The 26,947-nt window shown below is 36.8% G+C and overlaps 1 protein-coding gene across 1 annotated transcript in view; it reads left to right on the plus strand.

The window, feature by feature from the left end:
• The window catches only part of LOC306843987 (mannosyl-oligosaccharide 1,2-alpha-mannosidase IA-like), a 116,025-nt gene that overhangs the window by 18,299 nt on the left and 70,779 nt on the right, over positions 1 to 26,947 (plus strand). The window contains exons 2-3 of the mRNA XM_079375769.1: positions 9,562 to 9,658; positions 26,290 to 26,405. Coding sequence (XP_079231895.1) covers positions 9,562 to 9,658; positions 26,290 to 26,405 — 213 coding nt within the window. The remainder of the gene's footprint in view (positions 1 to 9,561; positions 9,659 to 26,289; positions 26,406 to 26,947) is intronic.

Here is a 26,947-nt window from a genome sequence, read left to right on the forward strand (position 1 = left end):
GGTAGTTATAGACCGTCTTATCAAATTTGCCTTGTCATGTATTTATGAGGGCACCCTACTGAATGCTAAATCTTCACAGCGCTGCACGTTCCCTCACCTCGTCTGCTTTTACTGGAAAACGGCATCAGAAAAATGACTGTTTCATTCTGATAATGTCCTCTCATTGAAGGCGGCTTGATAACGGCAGCACATTATCATAATTAACAGTGGAAATCTTTGGATTTTCTTTTTAAATTGGTGACATCTCAGTTAAATGGCATTTTGTGTACTGTTGATGACGAATGGTCAGTAGAAACCAGAAAATTATTCTGAAGCTGCATTTCTTATCAGCTTGGTTAATGTGGTTGATGATAAAATGCAAAGAGAGAGCATATTTGCAAGAACGAGAACAACGGAAAAAAGAAATACAAACTTCCTCTTTGTTGTAAAAGAGCAAGAGAGGAGGAAACCTAAAATGCACAAATATGCTTGCAGTTGTGTCACAAGGTGACTGTGTAATGTCAGGGCACCAGGCCTAGAAAGGTCATGAAGGTTTTTTTTTCCCTAGTTGTTCTTGGGCCTTTAATATTTAATTAGCTAGAAATCAGTTTTTGTAACTGTATAATAATAATAATAATAATAACAATTAAAATAATAATAAATTAAGTAAAACATTAATATTTATTTATTTTTGACATTAGTTTTATTCTGCTTTATAAAGACTGCTTGGAAATCGTCAGATTTATTATTATTTTTTTATTCCATTGCCATTCATAGTTTTGTTTCTATTCAAGATTATATCTTGAAATACTCTAATGGTAAGTAAAAAGATATAGTGTTAACGTAAAGGGGTCATGAATGGCACTTTTTATTATTTTATAATGTTCTCTAAGGTCCACTTATAATGTTAGTAAGATTTTTACATAAAAATATAATTTAGAAATAGGCAGGTTTTCGTCGTACTGTGACGCCATATTCCTGAAGTCATTTTTTCAGCTTGTTTTCTATAAAAGCTGTTTTTGAACTAACCAGAAAGTTTTGAGTTCTGTTTTTATAGTATATTGACATGTTATATCAAAGGAAATGAGATTTCTCAGTTCATGACCCAGTTCATGAATTCAGGATCTGTCTTATTTTAATTTTTTTTAAAGAAGTCTCTCTGCAACATCCCAGGCCTTGAGGTCAAGTAACAGCGACAGCTGCCAAGGCCACACATGGCACCGACTAGGAAATGAAAAATATGCTTTGGTGTGAAGGATAGAAGTACTATTGCACCTCTGTGTCATATCTCTCTATCTATCCCATAAACAGTGCAAACCGAGCCTATTCAAAGGGCATTTTGGTAAGCTCCACCAGTCGATGAATGGAGACGCGTCACGTTGTTCATTGATTTCTGTCGCCGTGTGTGGATTTCAAACACAGCACCACCAAGGTAGTAAACAATGAGTTGTAAATTAGAGTAAAGCCGCATGCCTGCTGGGAACAGATTGCGCGTGTTGAGAGAAGGGATGAAGATCTTACCAACGATAAGCTGCTGAAGAATCTGCGACTGTGAGAACGTTGGAGCGGGCAGAGGAGGAGACCGACTCCAGTTCGTAATCCTAATTCTGTCAGTAGCAGACACGCAATCCCTCTGATACTCTCGCTTGTGATTGTGGTGGTTGTAATTAAGTTACCAGAACCTCTTCAGGAGTTTGAATGCAGATTTGAATGAATCAATTGATATGTACTCTGATGCTTTAGTTTGCTTGCGAATCAAATGAGTTGTCGTAAAATGTTACATCTGAAGTAGGGGATTCTTTTAAGACGAAAGCAAGTTGATGATTTTATGGTGTTCTGCTTTGCTCAAACCAATTTTTCAAGTGCAGGCTTGATGCCCAGGTGGGCCTGATTAGATTTTTATGCTAAATGGGTTTACCTGATGTGCTCGGTGGTTTTGATTGTACAGACGTTTGAGGAAGACAGATGCCTTGTTGTCAGGTTCTGTAATGAAAAGACATCCATCTTAATGACAACCGCATAACACTTTGACAAACTCTTGAAGATTTTGGCTTTTTAGTAGTGCTGTCATTTAAATAGAAACAATTACATAATTACATTTTATTGCAAATTACAGTTTACATTATATTTTATTACGTTTTATTAATTTGATTAATTGTACTTAATTTTTTCCTGTAAATGCAGATGAATATAATTCTGTAAAAGCAGATATATTTATATAAAATTTCCAAAAACATTTCTAAATTATTTTAGATTTGATTTGCTCTTCAGATTCCTTGAAGTATTTCTCATATAAATAATTTTGACTAGAGAGTACACTGTATCATCCAGTTGGATTTGATATTGCAATCAACTGTGAGCTTGAGGAGTTGGACAATGTTTTGTTTTTCATTTTATTTAATTTATATGTTTGATTTTTCTTATCCTATTTATGCAGTATACTATACGTGTGTTTGTTTTTCTTATTTTATAGAAATTTATTTTTTTAAATATTTTTTAATTATATAAATATTTATTTTATACATTTTTATAATACTTTTGTTGCGTATTTTATAGAATGTTTTTAGTATTTTGCAGAAATTATTTATTTTTTAAACAAATCATTTTAACACGCATGCACATACAGTATATATTTTTTAAATACATTTTTTTGTACTAGTTTTTTTTTAATGCGTCTTATTGGCTTCAGAGTTTCAGTGGGTTTCCCTCTCTCTGCCTTGAGTCTGATGTCAGTGAACATTAACCAGACTCAATATCTGGCATTGATCCGACTGGATGCTTTTACACAAACACACTGTGCGGCCATGCAAAGCAGTGCACAGTTCCAGAGAAACAGTGGAGCTGTCGATGCATGTTCTGGGAACCTGCACCGATCCATGACTGTGAACTTGTTGTTTTGAAGTCTTAAACGACTTTCACTACTGTTCTGAAGCAGGGAAAAAGCACAGTCAGCATGCATTGGTCCCTGGTGGTGTAAGGAAGAAAAAAGAGGCATATTAAGGGGTGTTACGAAGAGAGATGAAGGGTTTGGGAACGGGCAGGCGGGTACAGTAGGAGGGGCTGAATTTGCAGTGTTTGCGGGCAGCTGTTGCAATAGAAAGTAGCCTCAGTGGGAAAACTTAAAATTAACATGCAGAAGATAAAAGGCAGACGGTATATGGAGAGTGGGTGATGAATTTTACCCAGCACTGAGATTGTGATGGTTTCAGTTTTAGCACTCGTGCTTCTACTAGCGTGCTGATTGCAGAGTTCTTTCTCTCTTTCTCTCACCCTTTATAGGGTCCAAAATACAAAAGCACTTTTTGCTGCCATTTCATTCTGTCAGGATCACACGGTCCATTTTCCTTTTCCCCTCACTTTGTTTAACCTAAAAACTGCCTTTTTCTGATCCCTTCTTGGATCCCATTTACCCCCCCTATGCCAACCCCATTTCCTCTCCATTTCCCTTAAGACAGGAAGCACGAGTCATTTCCGTACAGCAAATGGAACACAGTGTTCAGTGTACAAAATTGAAAACATCGTAACAAGGTACATGATTAGTAAGGTTAATCTAGAACTTGTTAATCTGTCATTTATTTTCTTTGTGTATTTTATAAAAATTTAATTACAAATTAGGTTCTTTTGTGTGTGTGTGTGTGTGTGTGTGTGTGTGTATGTATGCGTGTGTATATTTATGTATGTGTGTGTATACATACATACCCACACACACACACATGCACACAAATACACATACAGTGCCCTCCAGAAGTATTGGAACAGTAAAGACAAAATTGCTCTGTTGGCTGTGGAGTCAAGTCATTTACAAATATGATTAAAAGATGAATATGAGACAAAACTACAGAATGTCACATTTTATTATTGGGTGATTCAACTCATAGATGTTTAAGAAGCTAAGAGTTTCATCCCTCTGTCTGATGTCTTGACTCCACAGCCAACAGAGCAATATTGTCTTTACTGTTCCAATACTTATGGAGGGCACTGTGTGTGTGTGTGTGTGTGTGTGTCTATATATATATATCTATATATCTCTATATCGTGGGTGTTTAAAGTAATTATCTTATTCTTTCGTAGGTTAAAAAATAAAAATAACTGAAAATTAGAATTTATTCATGTGATGGCAAAGTTGAATTTTCAGCATTATTGCCCCAGTCTTCAGGGTCACATGATCCTTCTGAAATCATGCTAATATTCTAAATTGGTGCTTAAGAAACATTTCTTATTATAAATGTTGAAAACATTTGTGCTTTTTTAATGTTTTTACCTTTTAATGAAGCTGTTTTTTTATGTTTTATTACATTGTTTGGACTGTTTCATAGTCACACTGCATCAGTCTATTTCGAGCATATTCCCAGAAAGAGATGGTCCTCTAGGAAGGAGCACGTGCTCCAGAGCACCTCGAGCTTGTGGCAGCTGTTTGATCTGTTTGGCAGGCTGTGGGGTGGATTGTCAGACAGGGCGTGTAAAACGCCTCTCAGTACTGTGTGAGAGAGACAGAGCAAGGCAAAAGCTAGCCGATAAATCTGGTTTCAAGCATCCTCACCAGGTTCATGTGGCGCCTGTCCTCTCCGCTGGCCTGACATAAGCCACTCAGCGTCAGTCCCCGGTCAGCCAGACCTCACGCTTGTGTTTCATCCGCTGAAGGTTGTCTGAGGTTCTGTGTGCTGTTTGCACCATGTCTTGACCCTTTGGGTGCCGTCACCGCAGTAATCGCATGTGGGCCGTAACCTTGTTGCTCATTGACGTCACTGGCGCCCGCTGCCGTCTCAGAGATGGGAATCACTCACCCGGAGCGCTGCAGACAGATGGCAGGCACATCCACACATGATAGGATTACGCCGGACATATTAGAATTTTCAGGTATTAAACTCCTCCTGAAAAAGCAATTTCGATAAAGCAGAATCTGTGTTTGGATTTAAACTGATTTATGTTGTAGACACGTTCGACTGCGTGACTTTCTCACGATAAACAAGACATAACAGTTACATATGTCAATTATGTGACCAAAGCAAAGCAAAAAAAAAAACATGATTCAGTGAATTGTCAGAAGTTTTGATTCAGACTGATTCACTGTAAATTCATGGTGTATAGCAACCTTTATTTTATGCTTTTTTACATCCAGTAGTAAATTGGATAGAGAAAAAAAAAAGGATTGGACAGTATTTATTTACGTTTCCATGTACGTTGTACTTCTTTTTTTATTTGTTTATTTGTAACCATTTTTTAAAAAACAAATCATTCTTCATATTCATATTCCATATATTTTTATTTGATTTTTATTTCATAGTTTAAGTTTGCATTCAGCAAATTTGCTTAGGTACAGACAGTACGTAGTCATGAATGGCTTTTTCAAATACTGATTGCAACCAGAAATGACAATGCACTAAATGCTAATTTTGTATTCTGCATGGCCTGTTTAGATTTTTTTTATTTTTATTTTATATTATTTCAGTTTTTATTTTAATTGTAGTTCAAATGTAAGTTATTTTGTTATATGCTTCTTAAAAATTGAGATTGTTATATTTATATTTAGGTTTAATTTAAGTCTTACTGTAGTAATTTTAGTGCTTCAACTTAAACACACACACACAAACACACACACGTTGGTTTTTGTGGTTTATGGGGACTCTCCATAGGCGTAATAGTTTTTATACTGAACAAACTGTGTGTGTTATTGCCCTACACCAACCCTACACCTAAACTTAGCCCTCACAGGAGACTTTGTGCATTTTTAGATAAAAAAAAAAAAACACCATTTAGTATGTTTTTTTTAAGCCTTTTGAATTACGGGGACATAGGCAGTGTCCTCATAAACCACCTTCATATTGTAATACCTCTGTCATACCCATGTCATTATACAAATTTGTGTCCTCATAAACCACATAAACATGCACACACACACACACACACACACACTTCAGGAAAGAAAACTAAATACATTTTTATATACATTTTATATAATTGATATAATCAATTAAAATACCTATATTATTCAAGTAAAATGCCTGTATTTCTTTTTGCCTTTTCGGGCTGTAGATTCAACGGTGCAGGAAGCACTGGTAAGAATAAATACTGCTTGTGTTCATCATCTCAACCAGTTGGAGGCCTGCAGGACATCTTTTGTTCATCTTCTTATCTCCAGCCTGGGGTCCTCAGCTAAAGACATTTGTTTCCAATTCTTTTCTTTTTCAATCAGTATATTTGGTGTTGAGTGGCTATCTTTTGAAAGCAAAGAGAGTTACATGATTAGGACACACTTAAAGTTAGGCCTCCAGTCGATAAACTGATCTAATTTCACTGGAGCCAGTTGGCTGGTATTGGGAGACTGTGCCGAGGCTGCAAATTACTTTATCCAGTCCGAAGAGTGTGTGTGTGTGTGTGTGTGTGTGTGTCAAGAGATGTTTTTTTTTCTCTCTCTCTCTTTGGTGCTGTCTGATGCTCTCCAGGGAGAACAGCAGGTCTGTTTCTCTTGACCTGCTAACTGACACCCCTGGGGAGAGTGAATTTTACTGTGGTCTAAAAACACTTTCTTGTGAGTTTTAGAATGGATGAGCTGGAGGTGGATTACTTAACACACAAATTACTGAGGATATTTCATCCTTCTCAAATCATTGTTTCTCTGGGATCATCAGCGCCATCCTGTCTCAGTGAATGAGTTCTGCATATTTCTGCCGATCTTTGTTTCCTCTACACGCCACACATCCTTAGTAAATAATGCAGCTGCTTTTCCCCTTCCACATAATAAATTAAGAGTTTTAACTAAACAAAAATGCCAAAAAATGAAATGGTAACACGTTTTTTTGCTTGTGTTTTTGAAATATTCAGCCATTAATCCAGTGATTTAGCTACACAATTTTGGTTTGCTCTTTTCTTTTAAAATGTCTTGCTTTGAGAAATATAGAAAATGTGTATAAAGCTGCTTTAATGGCATTTCAGATGTTCTTACAAATGCTCACTATAATGCTCAAACACTGTTTTGTAAGCTTAAAACACATTGCACAAATATGTCATTTTATATCTGTAATTTTATGCACAATTAAATGCCGATCAGTTTGGTTCAGATCAGCTTCTTTTTTTTTTTTGCTTTAACAATGTGTAATTGTGCTTTGCATTTTTAATTACAGTTATGCAACATTGATTTAAAAGGATATGTAAATGGATATATAGCCTTTGTCTGAAACTGCGTCTTATACAAGTCCCAGTCCACCTCTCCATGAATATTAAAGCTCCCATATTAAATGCCTTTTACACACAAACATGTCCGAGGAGTCAATCATTGATTTGAAAACCTGTTGCTTTGTCAGCATCGAGGGGAAAGCATGCAAACAGACTCTCATGATCCGTGTTTCAGTGAAGAGTGTTTGAAATGCAAGTCTTAGGAAAATGTCACGTAATGTCTTTACTAATAATGAGGCAGAACCTTCTCATTGGATAAGGCCCTGCAGTCTCATGAATAATTATTAGACACTCCTGTAGTGCATGCAAACATCCTGTGACGTTAACTCAAGGAGAAGATAATATTATTAAATTTAAATGAACCATTCTGAAAAGGTCTATAAGAAGAATGGCCGTACTTCACATCATCACTTAAAGGTCTTTTAAAGCTAGACCTAACATATGGTGTGTTAATTGGCACTAAAGTGTTGCAGATGAGGAATACTACTTTTACTTGTGTTGCGCATTATGATTATTTATGGTCTGATTTTAGTGTTTTGTTTTATAACGTACGTGTGTGTGTCTTTTCAATGTTAAAAGAACACTCCACTATTTTTTGAAAATAGGCTCGTTTTCTAACTCCCCAAGAGTTAAACAGTTGAGTTTTACCGTTTTCAAATCCATTCAGTCAATCTCTGGGTTTGGCGGTAGCACTTTTAGCGTAGCTTAGCATAGATCATTGAATCTGATTAGACCATTACCATCTCACTCAAAAATGACCTGAAAATAGTCCCCAGCTAGGTAACTAGTTATGATATAGCGGAGGACTATTTTCAGGGGCTGGGTAATATCATTGCACCTGCGGCACCCATGGTACGGCAGCAAAGTTACTTGATTTATTACGTCGGAATGAGAGTATAGTTCCTAGCCATATCGGCCTAGAAAATCGCAACTTTTCATTTTCCGTCAGTCTTGGTACACGATGTAACTACAGAAGAGTCAAGTTTTAAATAGGAAAAATATTGAAACACTTTGGTCATTTTTGAGCGAGATGCTAATGCTCTAATCAGATTCAATAATCTATGCTAAGCTACGCTAAAAGTGCTAGCGCCAGACCTGGAGATCGGCTGAATGGATTAGGAAATGTTAAAACTCAACTGTTTAACTCTTGTGGAATTGGAAAATGAGCCTATTTAAAAATAGTGGAGTGTTCCTTTAAAATCCTATTTGCTATTCATTGATTTATTTGTCTAAATAAATGTGGTTACACTTTCCTCTTCTCTGTTTTGTAGTGTGGTGAACTGCATGTTTTTTTTTTTTCTTGATTTCATTATTTATAATATCAACTTTCACTATCACTTTACGATGTTATGCGAATGTCAGTTTTTGAGAATTTCAATAATTGATTGTCATTCAGAGTTCCCGCGGGTCCTTAAAAAGTCTTAAAATTTTATGCATCTAATTTAAGGCCAAAATTGTAAAACAAAGCCTCAGTTATGATTTCAAGAAGTCTTAAATTATAATTGATAATGAGTCAACTTTAAAAGCCCATGATTTCATTAAATAAACATGAGTGCTGCATAGGTGCTTTGTGTACTGCTGTTACCAGGGAAACTGCTATATTTCTGCCTTTCTGAAAGTGCCACCTACTGGCAGAAAATGAATGTGCATTTTAGATAAGCTTGTTGTTTTTGTTCAGACCAATGCGAAAATCGACCCATGTTTTTACCCTGCAAACACACAGATTTTTACAATGCATTATCTTCTTATCAATCCACCAGTTCACATTTACGGCTCTAAGTAAAATGTATTTGTTAAGATAATATAATAATTGATCATTTTGACTCATCCATTTTCTTAATGGTTTAAAGGCTGAAATGTGAAGTTTATCATTTTATATCTGAACTATAAATCATACTTTTTACAATCATTTTACAGTTTTTAATATGTAACTATAGACATTGCCCTACCCCGATCATATGGTATTAATTTTATTTGTGCAGGTCTTAAATTGGAGCTTAAAAATCCTGCAGAAACCCTGGTCATTTTCATTGACATTAATGATTAATTGGTTGTTAATGCTACTGTACAAAATCTGTGTAGGAATCAAAAACCGTGTGCGCACAGCCCATTTTTATCCACAAATAAAATGATACCTGACGTGTGAGCATTGATATTTTTCTCTCTTAATTAAGCGTGTCTGCACTGCTCATTTGTGCTGATATGGATCCATTAAGCATTTTGACTGTTGATTTAATCAAATTAATGAATACTATTGATCCTTGCTTAGCCCAGTCACTTGTATGTTAGTTGTTGACGCATTCATTTTACTTCTGGTTTTGTAATTTCTGTGATGTTTTACCTTTGCCGTGAAGAAATTAACCAGAATGCACAAAGGTAACCTCTTCATCTCTCACTCTCTCTCCTCAGATGATGCAGTTTTCTTGGGACAATTACAAGCGCTACGCCTGGGGCTCCAACGAACTGCGTCCCGTCTCTAAGCAAGGCCACTCTAGCAATTTGTTTGGTGAGTGTCTGTCTAGAGTGTCTCTCTGACCATGAAACTATGATTCGTGCACGTACAGCTTCACGTCCCAACAGTAAATTGGTAAGCAGTCAGAACTGTCAATCAATGCTGCACAGGTGGTTAGGTGACCTCCATCAAAAAGGCTTTTGATTTCTCTCCGGTCTGTCTCACTTCACAAGCTCCGTCTGGGTCTATGCTTTCAAGAGGACAAACAAAACCATTTCTGACTTCATCGGGCAGGAATAGCACGGTCATACCGCACAAATATAGTTTCACGATACCGTGATCCTCTTTGGTGCCCTTTTCGCATTGTTTTCCTTGCCTGTAAAGAAATTGTTTTGCTGCTTTTGCCCATCACCCTCTTGACCCGTTTCTGTTTTGAAGCTGAAAAGCACAGGTTGTGAGTGGGCATACTAATGTGTGAATAATAAGGACTGTCCATCTTCCTGTGAGGTTTGTAATATACATCAATAACTAAGAGGATGCAGCAACAACACATTATCACACTCTTATGCTACCTGCATGATGTAATAATAATAATATCATTTAGCTCCTCCCAGTGCCTTCAAAAAAAAGTTTGAAACACCCTAATTATTTATGTGTGTTTATTTTTATTTTATTTTATAGTAGATTATTGGCGCACATTTTTATAGCTTCACTAATTGATTAACAATTGATTTTAGTACGCAACTGAACAATTAAAACGCAGTTTAAAAATCATTTATCGTACAGCACTAGTGTTTTCCTTGTCAATTTATTAAATTTTTTTTATTTTTTTTGTCTCTTGTCAATTCGGAGTCATCTTTACGTTATAAAAATTAATGCCTTCTTAATTTTATCCAAAACCTTACTTTGAAACCTAGGGCATTTTAAAACTATTGAAATATTTTTACAGATGAAAATGAATGATGCACCCGTTTCATTTCTTGAAAAATGATTGATTGCATTATGATTCAGTCAAAAGCGCTGGCATTTTCTGTCTTTTTTAAACACATTTGGAAATTCAGTTTTTGATTGTTTCATTTCACTGTTTTTAATTTTTATACTGTTGTTAGATGTTTGATGTTTATATACACTGAAAAAAAAGTCATTAGTCATTTAGAAAAAAATACTTTATTCTAAACACAAGCAATTTTAAAATAATTATCATTTACGGACAGTTCTTGTGCATCACTATTGAAAATCTGCTAAAATGAGGGATTTAATTTTTTTTAACCCTACAGACAGTTTCCAGCCTTGTATCCTCTTAATTAATAGAGTTCTCTGAATCTTGCAAGTCATGCATATTGCTGTTTTTTAGAATGGAGATTGAGTGTGTTCTGAAAGATTCATCCGAGGTGCTGTTGTTGTGTTGTAAACTCCACACAGTCAATTGGCACTCAGCTGGAGGGCAGGCCGGGATTTACAGCGCACATTTGATTAACCTCTATAATTTTGCTTCGGATGTGCCAGTAGAATATACAGTCTTAATTTATTTGGCTCAGACACTATCAGAATAACAATCTGGCAAGAAGTACATTACACTCTTTCTCATGCGCTACAGCCTTGCGAGTGTGCGCCTTTTAAAACGGCTCCCATGTCAGTCAAAGCCAGACAGCTCTCTCACATGCTATTACCTCCCAGCCTTTTTTGTTGTGCCGTACGTTTCCAGGCAGTTTTGAGTGCTCGTCAATTTCTCAAATAGTAAGGTTGGCCCCATGGGGCGTGTGGCCACATCAGAGACCACTGAACACTCGTTTTGTCTGGCAGGGTTTGCCATTATACATTTAGAGGTTGGGTTAATGGTACGTTGGCTTTGAATAAAAGATGATCTGGAATATGCTGGTCAGGGTTATTGTACCTGGCCAGGCAGCTGGAATGACTGTTTTGTGCTGCTTTAGATCTTGTTCCTCAGTGAGATGTGAGCTGTTGAGACCGGCCGGTCAGATCACACATGCCGATGCGTAGCGTAAGACCTTACTGGAAGTCGTGATCACCAGGGCGGTCACAAAAACAGACACTTTACAACCCACAGGGCTTTAGCGCACAGAGAAAAATCAGGCTGCAGTCACGCCATATGGAAGTGCTTAGTCAAGACATTACGCCTGCTTGTGTGTTCCGGACGTGTGAGATTGTTGCCACTAGTTTTAAATGTATTCTGTGCCATGTCGCATGCACAGAGACGAGGAGCACAAAGGTCTTTCTCTCACGCATTTGACCTCACTTACATTAAGTGCATTAAATCTTGTGCAGTATATACAAATTTCTGATGAATTGCATTTAACCAACCATGAAAAAATCATTAAGGCTTCAGAATCCGTGGATTAGAGAGTTTGAATATTTTACACACTCTGGGTTTGTTTAAGGCCATTGAAACTACATTATAGTCTAGGATAGAAGCTAGGAGACTGTGTTGATCTTAAATTGATGTTTATCATTTTATAATTTGATCGATGCACCTGAGGACTGTTGATTAGCAATTAATTGAAGTTCTGGTACATTTGACATCTCTGGTACTGCAACAGCTACATAAAATATGTAATTTGTGCAGACTGGGAGATGGGAGTGAGGAAAGTTTTGTCAAAAAACAAAAAAACAACACCATTCTCTCAAATTGTTTAAATTGAATGTTCTAGATGGCATTCGTGTAAATTTAGTACATAAAAATCATTTAAATTGATTTGAGACATTAACCCTTAAAGACCTTGAACATTTTGGGGGACCTGACATGCCTGTACTTATTTTTTTTCAGACCTATTCTCTAAGAATTTCCATAATTTTAAGAAAAATGCAAGCAATAATTGGGTGTTTTTTTTTTTACTGTGTACTCAATCAAAAACTCCTGAAGTTAAATTTTTTTTTTTCTTTAGAAAGTTGTATCTGGGTGTTTTACACTTCCAAATAATTTTTTTTCTACATAACATTCACCAAGGAAGTTATAGCCATTTATTACAATATTGTTATAGGAGCCTTTCAGTGAAAAACAGGTATATTTACTTTACTAATGATACTGATGTGACCAAAAACATTTAGGGAGTAAAGAAAATGGAAACTGTTTTCTAATAACAAAATATACAGACAGAGTGCAACAGAAAAAAATTGTGCAAATGATCTTTATGAACTATATAAGTATTATTTACATAATGTAACAGCCAAACGGATCGATCCGCTGCCTGCACTGCGTCAGAATTGATTTTACCGGGACATAGCCTAGCAACGCGAATACCTAAATTCCAGTGTTTTATCCGATATGTACCGCTTTTTCATCCTTTGTTTTTATTTTGTTTTATGCCAAAGTGCTCTCTCCTGTGTTTTTCTGGACTTGTTCAGAGAGTGCTCTCATACAAATGTGTTATTGTGTGTTTGTTTTCATGCATGCACGACACACTTTACTTTCACTCTGCGTTTGCTCCGATTTCCAAAGAAACCTGCTAAACAACGGTTCAAAAGACCATGACCAAGACTATGACAGTTGGAACCGATCTGGGCACGGAGGGTAGGACTAAGCATCAACAATCGTTTCTGTTTGGCTCAGAGGGATGAAATGCATTGCTTTCTTCTGACGAATCAATGTTGTCAAAATGTGGTGACGTAATCACGTACGCTACGGAGCCTCTGAATATCCAAACGAGACGAATGCGATCTCTCCGAAAAGCGGCGATTCTCTGCTTTCCGACACTTTAGCACTAAAGCATTCAGATAGGATTTGTGGCTCAAAAGTTATTAAACATTTAAGAACATAGTTATTTTTAGCCGCAGGTGCCTGTCTCGGTCTTTGAGGGTTAATCATACGTTTATTCATTTATTTAGAAGATGATCATGTTGTTTATTACGTTTTTTTTCCTCCATATCATGCAGACCTAATTATTCTTAAAGCGATAGTTCACCCAAAAATGAAAATTCTGTCATGTAATTACTCACCCTCATGTCGTTCCAAACCTGTGAGACTTGCATTCATCTTCGGAACACAAATTAAGATATTTTTGATGCATTCTGAGAGCTCTCTGACCCTCCTTACATGATCAAGGCTCAGAAACATAGCAAGGAGATCGCTAAAATAATCCATGTGACATCAGTGGTTCAACCGTAATTTTACGAAGCTACGAGAAGAAAACAAAAATAATGACTCTATTCAACAATTTGTCACCTCCGCATCACCCTGCCAATCATCTGAGCACAGAGAGGAGCAGATCCTCCAGACTGGATCCCTGTGTAAGAAACCAGTGTGGACTGAGACAAAGCCTTGGCTAATGAAGCCGCTCGGTACAGTATGAACTGTCTGCAGTTCCCGAATGTACATGCTCGTCTCTCACGACCATTTCCTCTAATAAAACACACAGGGAAAAGGCCTACTCTCCTTCTGTATTTTTCTCCTCAATGTCCACCAGTCTGATTGTGATTTGGAAATAACCATTTCCCAACAGTGAATGAAGCCATTGTGTGATGGTCCCTGCCATGAACTGTGCAATTAAATAAAAACGCATCACATTTTTTTAGAAGTGCAGAAGAGCATAGATAAGTGGCAGGAAAGAGGAAGAACGCATCAGTCTGGCTCTAAGCCCTTGTGTGCTCATTTAGCACAATGGCTGCTGAACCATGATGTTCTGTCAGTATACAGCCTCACTTATATTAATGGCCCAACAAAAGTCATATGCGTAGCTGTGTGTTTGGGGCACAGATCAGAAACTGAATAAAGCAACTAGCAGAGGTGTTGGAATTTTATTTCATTGATTTTGAATTAGAATGAGTCTTTGTTTGGAAGCAGAACTTTACCTTGACTTTTTCTTAACTCCGATTTCTTGTTAAACACTAGCCTTTGATTTGCAGCAAAATATTATTAGTTTTTTTAAATATTAAAGTTATTAAAAAATTAGTATTTTATAAAACAAATTAATAACTTTTTAGCAGCTAAAATAATATCATTTGTGGTATAAAGTTGAAATATTATAAAACATTTTAATATCTTATCAGTTAATATATACACTTATAACAATTACTTGCAGGTTTCTTTCTTGCAAACATGCGCTTGATTTGTGGAAAAATATATTTATAACTTTGTTTTAAGTTATTTAAAAATAAATATTTATTACTTTTTATAACAAATAAATTTAGCTGCAAAATAATTATTATAACAACATGAAGTTTAAAAGATTAGTTTACAACTTTATTAAATTCTAATATATATATATATATATGTATGTATGTGTGTGTGTATGTATGTATATATGTATGTGTATATATAAAACATACAAATAACAGCAAAATTAATAACTTTTATTACCAAAATTGTTGTGATAGTTGTCATTTTTTGTAGATTTGTAAATCTTGAATGTTTATTTACACGACCGTAATTTAAAAAAATGTTTTCATGATGGAATTTCATAAGTTGAGATTAAACAGCTGGGTCAGTGATCAGGGTAAACAATAAAATCTATGCATAAGGCATTTGAAAAGAAGCAAAACGAAATAATACACAGTAAAAATTCCCGAGGCCTTTTTAAATCTAAACGGCATAAGGCAGTCAGTTTACTTGATGACTATCTTGGTAACACCTCCTGGCATTATTTTCCACACTTGTACAAGTGCAAGTTTAGCTAAAATCACATAAAAAAACTATTTTTGAAGCTAGGCTCAGTTGATATGCATATATTGAGTACATAAACAAACAATGGTGCTATAAAAAAGGCACCTGGCTCTTTTGACAATGTAAGACAGGACTGCAGCTGCCATATTGCAAATGACAATTTCTCCCTTTTAATTTTTATAAGAGTGAACTCTCTCCTGCCCTTATAATGTCTCATATTTTAATGTGACCTTCATAAAACAAGAAGAAAAAAGTTGCAATCTGTTTTCATAAAAATCAACCCCTGAGACATGAAAGTTCCCGTAGTTGAAGAAACTCCCATCTGTTTGAAGAGGGTGATTTCGAGTTAATGATTGCAGTGTTTGCGTGTGTGTTTTTCTTCTGCCAGTTGGCTGCCTGCTGGCAAACACAAATTGGAGCATCTTTGGTACTAAATGGTTTGATGCTTTTAGGATTCCGCAGACAGCTGTGTTGCACCGGAGTTTGCACGTTCTGCCTTGAATAGGGCTGATGGATTCCTACAGATGCTCTGGCAGAATTATGGTCTGGTTTTGATGGACATTGGCTTATGTGCGTTTTGTTTGTTGCTTGAAGCCCATCGTCCAGTGTCACAGCAGGCTTTAGGAGTTTCTGCTGTCTGGAGATGTGCTTACAAACAGCTTCTTGCTGAGCAAGACGAGTCTTCGTGTTTCAGCTGTAATCACCAGCCTAATCTTATTTTTGAAGTCATGTATTGTGCTTTAGAAGCTCTGACTAGAGATTGTGTCAGTCCTCGGCGTTCACTGATACAGTCTGTTTAGATATTTTCCTCGTTACAACAGTGTCACTAGAGGAGGTAATGTTTTACTGTTTGTATTCAGTAGCGACAGTACCCTGCTGCTGAATCTACAACCCTGCGGCAAAACTATTATTATTATTATTATTTTTTTAGCTGAGTTGGGAGCTTGCAGTCTGAATTGAATGTCAGAATCAGAATTAGCTTTATTGTCAGGTATGTTTGCACATACTAGGAATTTGTTTTAGTGACGGTAGCTACAGTGCGACAGAATGACAGCAACAGGACAGGACACAGATAATAATTTTTTTTTAAATAAAAATACAAAAATGGACAATATGCCAAATAGTACAAACACATTATACAAAATAGACAATTCAGTATGTACAGGTATGCTAGGTGCAAATTTGAAATGTAATAAGTATGTGTGAAAAATAAAAAGTATGATAGTGTTGTGTGTTTCATGTTTATTGTTAAGAGTTCAAGTGTTAATGAGATGGATTGCCTGAGGGAAGAAACTGTTTCTGTGTCTGGTCGTTCTGGTGCTCAGAGCTCTGTAGCGTCGACCAGACGGCAACAGTTCAAAGAGGGAGTGTGCTGGATGTGAGGGGTCCAGAGTGATTTTACCAGCCCTTTGTATGTTGAGGACATGGTAAAATATAGGACAATAAAACAAGCAACACTACTTTGTTGTTCTTATTGGTTGCATGCACAAACAAATGAACAGCACAATCAGTGATGTCCGATTTATGAACAAATTACTGGTTCTTTTTTTTCAATAATTTTTAAATTGATTAATCACAGTTGAATTTGCTAATTATTGGCATAGAAATGGAATATGTCAGAGAATCATTCAGAGTGATTACTGGGCCAACTGACTCATTAAACTGACTCATTTTCTTTTTTTTTTTTGGTCACGAAATGAGCCAAGAATCATAACTATTAAATGCAGTGTTTCCCACACATAGACTTTACCTGGGCGGGCCAATTGACAGCCGCCCAAGTATATTTGGTGACACATTTTTGTTTTTATTACTATTATTATCTCTTACACTTGCGTTTCTTTGTTTGGTTTTGTTGTGAGCATTTGCAGCGCGTGTGATTGTCAAATTGACGAAAGTTGTTTTCTTAATTTGTAGTCTTTTTTTTTTTTTTTTCAATTTGCACTGCATTTCTTTGTTTGGTTGTGTTGTGAACATAGCTGCGGGAACATATTTTATCTGGGGGGTGCTGGGGGCGGGGCTTGATGTTGCAGGGCGGGGCCATGGTGGGGGATTTTTTACAAAATCCTAATATTAAACAGCCCAAACTCTTTTAGATTAACATACAAATGAATACAGAGTTATATGCGAACCAATATATATTTGTTCTTTTGTGATTTTTAGTTCAATATTTATTTTTTTTCTTTAATGTTTCTATTATTTAAGGGGATTTTACTAAATATTAACATCTGATTCATGTTTTTGTCAGCGCACTCTCGAATTCTCTCATCAGAAACAACAAAGTGCAGTAGGCTACATGCGATGTAAGAGATCAAATCATCATACACTGCAGACATCACTGATTAGCGTATAGCTTTTTTTTTAGAGTGCTTACACTCACACTAGACTGAATTGTTCTATTCTTTGATAATGTAAATGTTCTTTGCTCACTTTTATAACTTGTTCGTTGTTTGAATAATAGTGGACATGCAGTGTTATAATTAAACTTAATGCATTTTTATTAAGCGTGATAAGGTTAAATACAAATTCAGTCTTATTAAAATATTTTGTCATAAGGATAGCCTACTTCCCGAAAATAGAAAATAAAAATTTATGACGCCTCTGCTCGCGGGGCCGTACTGGAGACATCTTCCAACTGAAAGATAGCCAAGGTTTTTTTTCAAAAAAGTTGCTAGGTTTGTCAGTATGTGCCCGTTATGGGAAAAAATTGCCAAATATTTTTTTAAATTTGATCTAATCACACTTGTGTGATTGTATTGTTCAGTGCGGCACAGCATCAGCTGCTAAATTCAAATCTGTGTTCGCGCTTTGGCTTATCGCTGAGCCAGATACAGACGCGTTTGTACAGCGCTTCATTATAACCAATCACACACGATTCTGTTGAGCTTATGAATGAAATGGCCAATCAGAGTTTTTGTGAGTGCCTGAACTCTGGACTGAATGAAAATCTTATTTGATAATGTAATGTTCTTTAGCCTACTCTCTGTAAAATAAGTGTTATAATTAGGCTATAACTTACAATAGGGAAATGAATAATTAAAAAATGTATAAAATGAATAAAACAAGCCTATATCAGTTATACAGTGCTATCGTGGCTGCTGTGTCACATGACATGCATGACTTTTAAATATGAACATAATTTGTCTGTTAATATGCACATAGTTTGTTACTCAGACACAGGCAGTGCACTGAATGAGACAAAACAGTAGCCTAGCTAATATAGCCAAAACCACCGCATATAGTCGCTTTTTAGTGTAAGTTCGATGTATATTGATTTTATCAGACGATGTTGCGATTTATAAATCAGGATTTAAGGAGTATAGTGAGAGTGATTCTTGGTTAACGTAGTATTAATGGGTCGAGTTTACTATTTATACTGCCACAAGTCTCACGAAATCCTGTGGGAAACACTGAAATGTAACTAATATTTTAATATATACTATAATACTATACTATACTATAATATTATAATAATATAATATTAATATTAAAACATAACTATAATATTCCTTTATTAAAGAGGTTAAATACGAATTAAGCTATTAATTGTTAAATTTAATAATTTAACACAATGGTATGCAACCTTCAGATGCAATATATTATCTCAAGTAAACATTTTGTCAGCATTTAAGTAATTTATTCAAGACAAGTAAAAATCAACTATGATCAATAATAAATGATTTTGTTTCTATGTCAGAGTACAATTTTTTGTGTGTAGGGGTCCAAAAAAGACACCTTTTTGAATTTTATTATATTGTATAAAATTAAAATATAAATTTTTCAAAACATGTTTGTTTGTCACATACTAAAGTAATTCATATAGAAGAATTGTCTTTTTTGTTTTGACTATCACCAAGTATTCAAGTAAGCGTTAAGAAATAAAAACATAATCAAATGTAAACTGCATAACTAATAATCATGCAGTCAAGACAATACTGATTATTTATGTTTAAATACCAATTCAGTGCTGTTTAAGTTTTACAGAGTAGGTGTGTTATTGTATTAGCTTGAAACTTTCTTAGATTTTACTTTGTGTCCCGTGTTTGATTATTTGTAGACATGCACCATGGGGTCAAAAGGTCATTTCTTTTAAAAAAAAATGTCCTGCCAGATAATGTTCTTTGAATTACTGTCCAGTATCTGTCAGCCCAGAATAAACATTCAGGATTGTACCACCTTGCAGATGCTGCCAATGTCATTTCCCTGCCAAATAGCTCTGGAGGTCAACCTTCATTTCGATAATACCGCTTCCAGGAGGTTCTCTCGTCGTAATGGCTTTCTTTCAGATCCCAAAAGAGTGGCCATCTGTTATACAGGCCTTGCTGAGATGAGCTCCAGCACATGATGGTACCGTCAAACATTAGTGCTCATTTCTTGTTTGTTTTGCCCCTGCTTAAGAATGGCCAGTTGTTGGTTTTATCGATTAATCCATAATATGCACTGTGATGGAAGATGGTTCAATAGTTGATTGTACTTTCGACGTCGGATTGTTATCGTCTTCGACCCACAACCTTCTCAAGGGGTACAACTGGTGATAAGATCGAATCTTTGCATTGATAAACAAGCAGACTGGTATCCCATCAACTCTAACCTGAGGTCACAACACGCTCTCGGCAGAGAATCATGACTATGAATAGCTTTATCAGGTCATTAAGTGCTGGTTTGTAATTTACCAGTGTAAGTGGAATAGATGAGATCTGTTTATAGTGTCTAAGAGTCTCTGTTAAACCCGTGCAGTGGACATCTCAGAGGATAAGAATGTATAGTTCTGATTTGGGTCGGCATTCAGAGGGTAAAACCAGTCATGTAGCGGAAGCTTTTGGGATGTGAATGTCTGACAGAGGGCTGTGTTAGAAAGCTTCGTAGTGGAGTGATTTATGACCTTCTCACACTTCCTAACTGGGGTTTCAGTCCTCGAGGGCCTGTGAAAAGACACTGCAGTGCACAAATATGCTGTCCTTTCACCTGCAGTGCAGTTTCCGCCTTAAAGATGATTTTGATTTGCATCGTCTCGGTGTAGAACACCTTTATTTGCTTACTGTTTGCATCTACTTTCTGTGTATTGAGTGTTGTGTTTAAGATATGAACATTTTGGGCTTCAGCAGAATGTGAGCTGCAAAGACTGTGGTTACGTGAATGTGGTCATAACCATGCTGATTCCGGTAGCACAACTTTCTTATTCATTAGGAATAAATGTTACTGAGCATTGTAATACAGTGAAATATGCATGCATGTATGTGTACACACTATAATAGTATACATATTTTCATTCTTGTATATTTGTTTGTTTATATACACGGGTAAGTAAAGGTAAATAAAATGTAGTACATATCAACAAAAAATCCAGTATCTGTATGTAATTGTATGTAACATACAATTTGTGTGTGTGTGTGTGTATGTATGTAGTCAGTCAAACGCGTTAACTTAATTGGTTATGAAAAATATTGTGATTTAATGCACTGGCCCCGCCCTCACATCTGTACATCATCTTACATTTTATACAGATTTAATGCACTGACCCCACCCCCAGATCTGTATGTCATCTTATATTTTATACAGATTTAATGCACTGGCTCCGCCCCCAGATCTGTACGTCATCTTATATTTAATACAGATTTAATGCACTGACCCCACCCCCAGATCTGTATGTCATCTTACATTTTATACAGATTTAACGCACTGGCTCCGCCCCCAGATCTGTACGTCATCTTATATTTTATACAGATTTAACGCACTGGCCCGCCCCCAGATCTGTACGTCATCTTATATTTTATACAGATTTAACGCACTGGCCCGCCCCCAGATCTGTACGTCATCTTATATTTTATACAGATTTAATGCACTGGCCCCACCCCCCAGATCTGTACATCACCTTACATTTTATACAGATTTAACGCACTGGCCCCGCCCCCAGATCTGTACGTCATCTTATATTTTATACAGATTTAATGCACTGGCCCCACCCCCCAGATCTGTACATCACCTTACATTTTATACAGATTTAACGCACTGGCCCCGCCCCCAGATCTGTACGTCATCTTATATTTTATACAGATTTAACGCACTGGCCCGCCCCCAGATCTGTACGTCATCTTATATTTTATACAGATTTAACGCACTGGCTCCGCCCCCAGATCTGTACGTCATCTTATATTTTATACAGATTTAACGCACTGGCCCGCCCCCAGATCTGTACGTCATCTTATATTTTATACAGATTTAATGCACTGGCCCCACCCCCCAGATCTGTACATCACCTTACATTTTATACAGATTTAACGCACTGGCCCCGCCCCCAGATCTGTACGTCATCTTATATTTTATACAGATTTAATGCACTGGCCCCACCCCCCAGATCTGTACATCACCTTACATTTTATACAGATTTAACGCACTGGCCCCGCCCCCAGATCTGTACGTCATCTTATATTTTATACAGATTTAACGCAGTTAACGCACTGGCCCCGACCCCAGATCTGTACGTCATCTTACATTTTATACAGATTTAATGCACTGGCCCCACCCCCCAGATCTGTACATCACCTTACATTTTATACAGATTTAACGCACTGGCCCCGCCCCCAGATCTGTACGTCATCTTATATTTTATACAGATTTAACGCAGTTAACGCACTGGCCCCGACCCCAGATCTGTACGTCATCTTACATTTTTATACAGATTTAACGCAGTTAACGCACTGGCCCCGCCCCCGCCCCCAGATCTGTACGTCATCTTACATTTTATACAGATTTAACGCACTGGCCCCGCCCCCAGATCTGTACGTCATCTTACATTTTATACAGATTTAACGCAGTTAACGCACTGGCCCCGACCCCAGATCTGTACGTCATCTTACATTTTTATACAGAGTTAACGCACTGGCCCCGCCCCCAGATCTGTGCGTCATCTTACATTTTATACAGATTTAACGCACTGGCCCCACTGCCAGATCTGTACGTCATCTTACATTTTATACAGATTTAACGCACTGGCCCCCCCAGATCTGTACGTCATCTTACATTTTATATGGATTTAACGCAGTTAACGCACTGGCCCCGCCCCTAAGATCTGTACATCATCTTACATTTTATACAGTTGACTGTTGACAAACATGATGCAGGGAAACAACTCCATAAATGAAGTTATGCCCTAAAATTCAAGATATTGGTGCAAAAAAAAATGTATGAGTTTTTGTCTCATATTGATATCATACGATATCGCACAAGCAGGGAGAGCAGTATTACACGAGTGGCAATTTTGTTCCGAATATCAAAAGTTTAAATTTGATTTTATACAACAGTTCAGTAAAACACTTACTCGTGGTATTTCTGAAATGCCTGTTCATTGACTTCAGCTCGGAATTCAACACAATAATCCCACAACAGCTCATAAATAAACTAAACCTGCTGGGCCTTAACAATTCCCTGTGTAATTGGATCCTGGACTTTCTAACCGGAAGACCTCAGTCAGTCCGTGTCGGCCACACCTCGAGCTCTACCACACTGAGCACAGGTGCCCCACAAGGATGTGTGCTTAGCCCGCTGCTCTTCACACTGCTGACCCACGACTGCACTGCCAAGTTCAGTTCCAACCACATCATCAAGTTTGCTGATGACACAACAGTCTCATCAGCAACAACGATGAAACGCACTACAGAGAGGAAGTGGCACAGCTGGCTGAATGGTGTGGCACTAACAATCTGTCCCTCAATGTGGAGAAGACAAAGGAGGTTGTGATGGACTTCAGAAGAAACTCCGTTGACCACCCCCCACTGACCATTGACAGCTCGACTGTGGAGAGAGTCAGCAGCACTAAATTCCTGGGGGTGCACATCACAGAGGATCTCACCTGGACCACCAACACCATGTCACTCTCCAAAAAGGCACAACAGCGCCTACACTTTCTCTGCCGGCTGAAAAGAGCAAGTCTCCCTCCACCCATCCTCACCACATTCTACAGGGGCACTTCTGAGAGTGTGCTGACCAGCTGCATCACTGTCTGGTACGGGAACTGCAGTGCTGCTGACCGCAAGACCCTCCAGCGGACAGTGAACACAGCTGCAAAGATCATCGGTGCCCCTCTCCCCTCCATCCTGGACATTTTCCTTACACGATGCTTCAGCAAAACCAACAGCATCATGAAGGACTCCACCATCCCTCCCACAGTCTCTTCCAGCTCCTACTATCAGGAAGACGGTACCGGGGCATCAGAGCCCGCTCCGCCAGACTGCTCAACAGCTTTTTCCCCCAGGCTGTGAGAGCCCTGAACCAGCCTCAAATCACCCCGCCCCCCTCTGAAACCCCATGCAAACCCCTACCTGCTGAAACATGGACCACCCCCCAACCTTACCACACCAAAGAAAAAACTGTATGGAACTTTTTTGTGCAATTCGAAGTGTACTACACACAGGTGAGTGGGCCTGTACAAACCACCTGTAGTAACACACTCTCCTCTATGTGCACAAGACACTTTACACACACTGCTGCGTGTGCACAATCTCACAAAAGACTCAGCAATATATGCATGTTTACATGCTCATGCACTACAAATCATCCTGCACTGTTCCCCAACCAGCTGCTTGACTCAAAATGTTTCTCTTTGCAAATGTACAGTATTTATGTGAAGCATTCGTATATAGTTTGTATTTTTTATCTTCTATTTTTTTTAGTTTGTATAGGGTAAATATTTATGTGAAGCATTCGTATAGTTTGTATTTTTTTTATCCTTTATTCTTTTAGTATGTATAGGGTAAATACTTTACCATATATATATATATATATATATATATATATATATATATATATATATATATATATATATATATATATATATATATATATATATATATATATATATATATATATTAGTATACTTGGTTAAATCTGTCAGTAGGTTAGTTGTGTATAGGTTTATAGTGTTTTTTTACTTCATTGTTGTATGTCTGTATTTATGTAGCACCGTGGTCCTGCGAGGCACGACATTTCGTTCCACTGTATGTCCCCACATGTAGCGGAATGACAATAAAGCTCAACTTGACTTGACTTGAAAAGCCAGTCCGCTATGGTCTATGACATCTATGACCATATTAATACGCACACAGCCTCATTCTCTCAGTTTTCCTTTGCTGCTTGAATTTCCCAAGCACAAGTATTGTAGGTTAGCATGACACTCATCTTTGTCCGTTTCCCTGGCTTTTACAAAGTGTAGCCTACAATAACCTGTGATTTTTGGTTTAGGGAGCAGGGTTGTAAGATAGAATAATGACTTTAGATCAAAGTAGTCGGAGTTGAAAAGGCCACGTCAGAACATAAAACTTTTATGACGGGGCAATTTTGCAGACTGTTCTGGCTAAAGAGCAGTGTGGCTGTAGAAAGCAGGAGGGAGGGCGCTTTGCACATTTTTCTGATGTTTTGTTTGATTTGCACATCCTGTTTCTCTTGACACCTCGTTGTGGTCCTCTTTCACTTGTGGAAATGAAGGGGCATGCTTTCATCTCCCACATGTTTTTCTCCTTAAAAGATTCTTGCAAGTCATATCCATGTTTTTTAAAAGCCAGATATCTGAAAGCAAATATATCAGACAGATAATGTTTTTATTGTTCAAAAACTTCTCACCAACGCTTGTAGTAACTTACTCTCATGGGGATTTTCCAACATTTCATTGGCTCTCGCTAAGCGAAAGGAGTGTGAATGCTCTGCTGGAGGTGTTTGAGATGTTCCGTGCAAATATTGCACACAGTAATTCTGTCATGTTGTGTCTTCAACATCACTAAACAAAGCCAGGATTGTTAAATGAGGAACACAGCTGGTTGGCAGCTTTGCATTTCTTGAAGAGGGTTGCATGCAGTGCCAGACATTAATTATTAAAGTACAAAAAGCAGTGTCCCCAACCTGCTACGTTCATAATCAGTACAAATGCAAAAACTGCTGGCGAGCATGTTTTGTGTTGTTGAAGAGTTATGCCAGTTACCATATGCCATTGTTTTCTTTCCTGAATTTATCAGCAACTTAATTGGTTGCGTTCATTTTTCTTTTTATCATGTTGTTGGAGAATCTTGCTGGGTAATGATGCCTGAAATAGTTGTGTGAATTGATCTGAAATAGGACAGATAGGTAGATTTGATTGCTTTTCTTTGCATTTTGGGGACACAAAATTAGCAGTTTTCAATTAAAAACAGAAGAAAACATCTGATCGATTCCTGCTGTCTATTTCTTTATTGTACTTATATAAGGTATTTAAATTCTATTTAAAACAAAATATTAAAATATTTTAATGAAGTAGTTGAATATAATAATAATAATAATAATAATAGCTAACTTTTATTTATTAATTTTTTAACATTTTGTCAAATAAAATACAAAATGAAAATGCTATTTTTGAAGAAATAATTTGATTGCTATTTCTATTATTATTTTTAAATTTTATTTTGTTTTGTAAATTTGTAACAAAATACAAAATAAAAATATTATTGAAGTAATAATAATATTATAATGACTGTAAATTTGTTAAATAAAATAATGCATAATAAATTGTTGTTATTATTATTACTTATTATATTATAATAATTACATATTATATTAACAAGCTACATTTTATTGCACAAACATGTTTCAAATTTGAGTTGTCATTGTCCCAATGTTTAGTGAATCTCATTATTTGTTCACAATAAACTGATTCAGTAAATAATTGATTCATAAAGAACTAAAGAGACAATGTATTTTCTTCACTGTCTTTGACAACACCAGAGAGTTATTGAGCATCTTCCTTTCTTTTATCCACTTTTTCACGTTATCTATAAAATACTGAAGCAATCTGACATGGCCTGTGTAAGATCTGTTCATCTTAAGCTTGGCTTCCCTTTGAGGGTGTTAACTTGCAAGGTTTTTATTTGTTGTAGCTGTGGTTTGTTTGCTCTCTACACAGGATTTTCCCTTAGGCAGGGCATTAGGGTCCATATCTCAAAGGCTCTGAGGTCTTTATCATAAAGCTATCGGTTTATTTCAGCTCTGATCCTAGAGGTAACCCCACAGGAAGCCTTCTCAAATGGTTTGTTGTCATATTTATCCACAGGTAGTCTCAAAGGAGCCACCATTGTGGATGCGCTGGACACGCTCTACATTATGGAGATGTATGACGAGTTTGAGGCTGCTACCGAGTGGGTGGAAACGAACCTAGACTTTAACATGGTAAGACTCAAGTCTTTTATACTAATTTTTGTTGATTTTTTTTTTTTTATCCTTAAAAATATTTCTTTGCTATAAATTTGCCCCTTAATGATAGAACAGATTCAATCAGAACAATGACTTTTTTTAATGAAACTTTGAGAACTTGTTTATGTCGTCTTCAGTGTTGACGTAATAAATCAACCTTCGCACTTTTTGGGAGCTTTTAGTATCGCCTCTTGTAAATCCGCCAATAAGACTCTGATACCCAAGTCTGGTGCTAATGTTTGAGAAGACTTCCCACATCTTAGCCACCAAAAACATCTCAAGGCTTCATAAAATATCATTTTTCACCACTAAATTTTGATTCCAGACTCCTAGTCCCTCAACTTTGTTTGTTAACCCTTTGGGGTCGGCTGTATCGCCGGCGATACGAACTCGGTTTTTTTACGATAAGTGCAAAAGACACTAAAAATGCTCTGTTGATTTTGGTCACACAAATAAGTGTTATACATCAATCAAAACTGTTAAGTGTCTACTTTTTTTTCAGTACACTCACAATTACA

The sequence above is a fragment of the Barbus barbus genome, assembly GCF_936440315.1.
Source record: "Barbus barbus genome assembly, chromosome: 24".
In the NCBI taxonomy this organism is placed as follows: domain Eukaryota; kingdom Metazoa; phylum Chordata; class Actinopteri; order Cypriniformes; family Cyprinidae; genus Barbus; species Barbus barbus.